The following is a 6,531-nucleotide window of genomic DNA, read 5'->3' as shown; positions in this document are numbered from 1 at the left end:
TTTTATTCCCAGGAGACTTGGTGCATGCTTTACTTTATCCTTCTGGATGGAGAACCTCATCAAGAACTTTCTTGAGAGGTCTTCAAAACTGGTAATTGACCTCGGAGGGAGGCTGTCGAACCACTTCATCGCTGCTTTTGACAAGGTTGTCGGAAAAGCTTTGCATCGCGTAGCGTCAGAGGCGTCGGTCAGATACATCCGACTTTTAAAGTTGCTCAGATGATGCTTTGGATCGGTGGTTCCATCGTAGAGGTCCATATCGGGGCTTCTAAAGTTTCTCGGAACTTTTGCCCTCATTATGTCCTCGCTAAACGGATCTTTCTCTCCTAAGGGAGAATCTTCTCTATCGCCGTGGGAATTCCGACTTTTGAGGGAGGATTCTAATTTTAAGAGTTTTCTTTCTAACTCTTTTCGTCGCTCCATCTCCTCTTTTAGGTTCTTTTCAGCTTCCCTTTGTCGTTCCCGCTCCTGTTCTAGCTGCTCGAGGCGGCTATGGATTAATCCCATAAGCTCACTAGTGTGGGAGGGTCCTTCTTTTTCCGATTCGCGCCCCTCCGAGAAGTTCACCTTCGGATTTTTGATTCCGGAGGTGCCTTCCCTATGTTGATCATTAGCTTCCTGGTGGAGGTTCTGATCTGCTTCATTGTTTCCGGTGTTCAAATTCTCTTGATCAGAATCTGTCTCCACATGACCTTCTTCAGGGGATCTTTCCGCCATCACTGGTTGATCTCTCGGGTCCCCGGCAACGGCGCCAATGTTACGGTGGGTAACCAGAGATTGGTGGGCCGGATGACGTTGGTAGGCCCAAACGTGTGAGGGAGGAGACTATCGCGTTTGCCCGAAACTCGGTGTTCCTCCGTCCGACTTGCACGTGCGAAAGGATGGGGGGTGATACCTGCAAAGACACTCCGATGCCTAAGTTAGCAAGGGTGTAAGCAAGTTTAGAATGTATTGGACTTAGTGATACCTGAGGGAAGTCAGGGTATTTATAGTGGTGAACCAATAACCACCGCTGAAGTAGTGCCACCTTTTTAGGCGGATAACCGTTCCCATATCTTAGGGAGGTTAAGATATGGCTCTATGAAGTGGTTAGAGAGTTTCTAGGGGCAGTTACTCATTCGAATGAGTGTTATCTGCCAGCTAACCCTCGTATCCGACTTCTTTGGAGCAGGTCGTGTTTAGTACCGACTTCTGGGACGAAGGCCGGTACTGGAGGAGGGCCAACCCTTTGGGTTGGGCTTCTTTGCTTAGATCTTGGGCCCTATTTATTGGGTCAGGGTATGAACAATAACCATTATGTTATTACAACTAAAATTTGCCACTAAAATGATTTTTTTTTTCTAGTGATAGATATAATGAAAATGAAATTATGTATATATGACAAAAATTAATTTTAAGGTGCTTTTTAATGAAAATTTCTTAGATCTAGTAATTATTTACTATTATTTTAATTATGTAATAAGAAAATTAAATTGGAAATATTCTTCAGATGAAACAAATTATAAATTGTGAATTTTTTTATAATAATATATATATATTTTTAGATATGAGACTCAAACCCGCAACCTCTTAATTAAGTATGAGAAGATTATGCCATTTGAGCTATTACTCATTAACTTTTATAATAATATTGTTGTGATGATCAAATTTATCAATTTCACCCAACCCATCTCATATTTTCTCATTCCCTGCATGCATGCATTGTCTAGTCTTTCAAATCTTTCTTTAATTTTTGCGGATTATTTGTTGAAGTAAAAAAAAACTACTAAAATAATACCAAAAGTTTATATTGCTAAAGAAATAATTCAAAAAATACAAACGATAAATAAATCTAAAAAAATTTAAAAATGTGACAAAAATTTAATAATAATTTTAGTGTGCTTTTCAATGCAAAATTTCTTGTATATATACTAATTATCCACTACTATATTTAATTATGTTAATAATAAAATTAAATTAAAAATATTTTTCAGATCAAACAAAATAAAATTGTGATTTGTTTATATTATTATTATTGTTATCTGTCAATATAGATTGATATTAAATAATACTTATATTATTTTATTTATTTACATTATCTCCCTAATCCTAATAGTCAAGCATGCATTGAAGAAAGGGTTGGAAAAAGTGTACATATGAAGACTTTGTAACAAGAACGTAATTGCGGGGATGAATTGATGGTATGATATTGTGCTACAACTCTTGCTTATTGTAATGTAGGGCCATAATCACTTTCAATGTAGTTGCAGTTGCAGCTACTCTGCACTTTCCAACATGTTCTTAGGTGGAAACTAACGTGTAGTGTTGTTGAACTTGCATGGAAACAGAAAAATATAATATATAGGGGACACAATTATATACTACTTTAAAAACATAATTTACTTGCAACATCATCATATATATGTAGCAACACTCTTACAAATTATAAAACAAGACTTGCAGACATTTAAAGAAAAAAAAAAGGAAAAGCGAAAAGAAAAATTACAACCTCAAAATAAATAAAAATATAAAAAGACACAACAACAATAACCAACATCTGAAACAAATTTCCCATGCAACAATGAACTTGAGAGTGGCCCCAAAAAGATGAAGTTGTGGCCATTAAGTTGTTCTTGCACGCCGATTTCCACGCCTCCTTCTTTTGATTCTTTTGCCTCCAAACATGATCACAAGCCATTGAGGCTTTCCAATTGAGAAAACACAAAATCCCAAGCCAATTCCAAGCACCATTCCACATGCATATCCTATTGCCACTGGTTTCCATCCAAACCCAAACTTGTCCTCAGCCTCAGAAGATGGATATTGTTGCAAAGGGACATTGTTGTTGCATTGAATTGACAATGGAAATCCACATAGCCCCATGTTTCCCTCATAGGAATTGTTTGAAAATGTATTAAACTGTTTTCCTTGAGGTATTGGTCCAACCAGTTGGTTTTGGGAGAAATTCAAGACTTCAAGAAAGTTGAGATTGGTCAATTCAGTGGGAATTCTCCCAGTAAGCATATTTGAGGAGAGGTCCAATGATTCAAGGTTTGTCAAATTTCCCAAAGAGCGGGGAATAGGACCAATGAGGCTGTTATGTGATAGGTTGAGGCTTATAAGTGCTTGAAGCTCTCCAAACACATCTGGAATCTCTCCTTCAAATTTGTTTTCTGACAAATCGATCATTGCAAAGACTCTTGGAATTTTTGCAAAAGGGGTATTGGTTCCTTTAATTGTTGCAGTTATAGAATCATGATATTCTGGTCGAATTCTGCCTTCTCCAGAAATACCAGCACCAGTTTGAATATAATAACTCCAACTATGCTCTTTATCACCAGGAATCTTCATGGCTTGAAATTTTTTTATGTATGATTTCGGTAATGAACCACTAAAGTTGTTGCTTGATATGTCAAAAATAATCAAACTTGAAAACATCTTTTCAGATTTCAACTTGGCAATGGGACCGTGCAACTTGTTGCCTCTTAAGACCAGTATTTTCAAATTTAATAGATTCTGAAGCCAATTGGGAAATGTATCCTCAAATTGATTGTTTCCAAGATTCAAATCCACAAGCTCTGTGCAATTGGACAAAGATTTCGGCAATAAACCTTCAAACTGGTTGCCATTGAGATTCAGTGTTACAAGAACAAGATGCTTAAAAGTATCTGGCAAAGTGCCATGAAGTTTGTTCATTTGTATATCCAAAGCCAAAGGCAATGAGATATTGAACAAACATTGTGGAAATGTTCCAGTGAAATTGTTGTGGGACAAGTTGATGTTACGCAAATTAATTTCATTGCAAAAGAAGGAAGAAATGTCATCAACCATTGAGTTGAAACTAAGATCAAGGAATTCAAGTCCATGCCATGGGAATTGACCTATTGATGTGAAGGAGTTGTGTGAGAGATTCAAATGAAGTAATGAATCCATATCATGTATCCATTTGGGCACTTTCCCATCAAGTTTATTATTGGATAATTCAAGATACTCAATTTTTGGAAAGACTCCATAGAATGTTGAATGACCAATAATATTGTTTGAAAGCAACTTTAGTGTCCGCAAATTGGAGAAAGTGTAATTAACACTTGGTTCAGAATTTAGCAACAATGAATTGCAACCTGAAAGGGAAAGATGCACCAAGTTCTGAAGCTTAGAAAATAGTGGGAAGTGAAGAGTACCGCTCCAACTACTGTGTGATAACAAGCACAAATCTGTAAGGTTTACAAGATCAAATATCGATTCTGGAATATTTCCATGGAGCTCATTGTTGCAAAGGTCAAGATACTCCAAAGAATAAGATGTAATTTCATTTATATGTCCTGTGAATCGATTATCTGATAGATCCAAATATCTCAAAGACTTGAAGGATAAAACCCACCAAGGAATTGTCCCATTTAAGAGGTTGTCATTTAGGATTAACTGGGTGAGATTTGAAAAGGCTGCTTTGTCGGGTAGTGGTCCCACAATTCTATTGTAAGAACAATCCAACACAGAGAGTTGAGTTAATGTAAACAATGAGGGTGGCAACTTCCTTCCAAAATAGTTACTTTGAAGAAACAAAGTCTGCAAGTTGGTTAGCCTATCAAACACATTTGGAATTTGTCCACCAAGCCTATTCGATGAAAGATCCAAGTAAGTAAGATGATGAAGGTTTGAAAATGATGACGGGATTGAACCTTTGAGTCTGTTCCCTGAAAGATCTAAATGAGTGAGATGCTGAAGGTTTGAAAGTGATGACGGGATTGAACCGTTTAAGTTACTTTCTACCAAATTCAAGGAAGTGAGGTATGTTAGATTTGAGAATGATGAAGGGATAGGCCCTTGGAAATAACATCTAGAAAGATCCAAAAATCTAAGAGAAGTGGTACAATTCAAGTTTAGAACATGGATTTGAATGCCTTCATTGCCACCCCCTCGAGTGCTACTTAGACTGAGGTATTGAAGATTGGGTAAACAGAGCATGTCACTAGTCACATACCCGTTTATCGAAGTATAATCAAGACTAAGAGTAACCAAAGTGGAAGACAAGTTGGTGATCAAAGAGAAAGGATTTGGTGTTGGACCAATTAAAGTCATATCAGTTTTATCCAATACAATCTCAGATAAAGCTGTTGCGTTTTGCAACATTCTCTTCCAAGTGGTTTCTTTCCACTTTAAACCAGAATTCCAAGAGATATCAAGTGATTGTAATTTGTAAAGGTGTGAGATTTGGAAAGGAACATCACCATAGATATAATTGTAAGCAAGGCTAAGTGTTTGGAGATGAGTAAGATGGAAAAGAGTGCTGTTAGGATGGATTTTACCTACAACTCCACTGCAACTGAGATCGAGTCCAATCACGTGACCAGACACAGAGTGGCACGTGACACCCATCCATGAGCAGCAATCTGTCCCATTCCCCCACGTACTCATCTTTGGATAAACATGGGGGCAGAGATCAGCATAATCATCATCATCCTCATAAAAGGCAGTGTCAGTAATGAGTTCTGTCTTGAAGTGAAGCAATGCAGAGCTCTCCACTGAATGGCATGAATGAGAAGACAAACATGTCAAAAAGTGGAATAACATAAACATATGCACACATATCACCATTCTAACAAAATACCCCATTGAGTATTGGTATTGGTATTGGTATGCCATTCATCAATCAAGACCCATCTATTTATAGCCATCTAATTATTTGGAATTAATCTTATGGGCTTTATTATTAGTCTCATATCATCATAATTCATAAGCTTTGCTCGTAACTCGTATCATTAATCTGTGTTTAACTTAAGTACTTAACCGTATACAGGATGGACGACTTAAATTTAGACTTCCAAATAAGGGTCATTTGTAAAGTATGTATGCGTGCCCTATAATTTGATTATTTCTTTCATTTTCGGTCATTATATTGACACAATATAATAGATATTATAATATATGTACTATAACATATGGATATCTATATACATTCAATACAATAAAATCAAATATGGATGGCTTGACTATTAGTATACCGTGTTTGAGTACATACTAATTACGTATTACTCATGTGCTATGCCTAATTTATTTTGTCAGATTTGGCAAATTTGTATAATAATTTTTATGTCATAAATTTGTCTATAAATAGGCTATGAAATACTTTATGATATACATCTAATACAAAGCAAACCAAAGTGCATTTTGTATTTGTAAAGAGTGATTATAATTGTAATATAATGACTATATTATTATAAAGAGTGTATGATATATAAATTCAAGTATATTTAGTGATACTATATTGATAATAAATTTCTTATTCTCTCTACATGATTTTGTATCTACTTCTCTTCTATCATCATCGTCATCATCATTATCATCATCGTCATCATCATACAACAATAGTAGACAAAACATTTCTTTATATATACACCATCGTTTCATCATTATCAATTTAAGTTATCAATAATATAATATGAGTTTATTTAGAGAGTTAATTTTTTCAGTTAATATTAACTTTTTTTTATTTAAAATTTTATATTCTAAATTTTAATTTAACTAATATTAATCGCTTAAAAATTAATTTCA

The 6,531-nt window shown here is 35.5% G+C and overlaps 1 protein-coding gene across 1 annotated transcript; it reads right to left on the bottom strand.

Moving 5' to 3' along the window:
* Window positions 1–2,359: 2,359 nt before the first annotated feature.
* LOC112765849 (receptor-like protein 7) lies at window positions 2,360–5,595 on the bottom strand. The gene has a single exon (XM_025811710.3). It carries the CDS (start codon window positions 5,590–5,592, stop codon window positions 2,602–2,604), a length of 2,991 nt encoding a protein of 996 aa, XP_025667495.2. The 5' UTR covers window positions 5,593–5,595; the 3' UTR covers window positions 2,360–2,601.
* Window positions 5,596–6,531: the final 936 nt, after the last annotated feature.

The sequence above is a fragment of the Arachis hypogaea genome, chromosome 17 (assembly GCF_003086295.3).
Source record: "Arachis hypogaea cultivar Tifrunner chromosome 17, arahy.Tifrunner.gnm2.J5K5, whole genome shotgun sequence".
Taxonomy (NCBI): Eukaryota; Viridiplantae; Streptophyta; class Magnoliopsida; order Fabales; family Fabaceae; genus Arachis; species Arachis hypogaea.
The sequence above is the reverse complement of the archived record's forward strand: the minus strand, read 5'-3'. Positions and strand labels throughout refer to the sequence as shown.

Excerpts from the sequence above, each read along its gene's own strand:
- LOC112765849 (XM_025811710.3), bottom strand. The coding sequence starts at position 5,592 with ATGGGGTATTTTGTTAGAATGGTGATATGTGTGCATATGTTTATGTTA.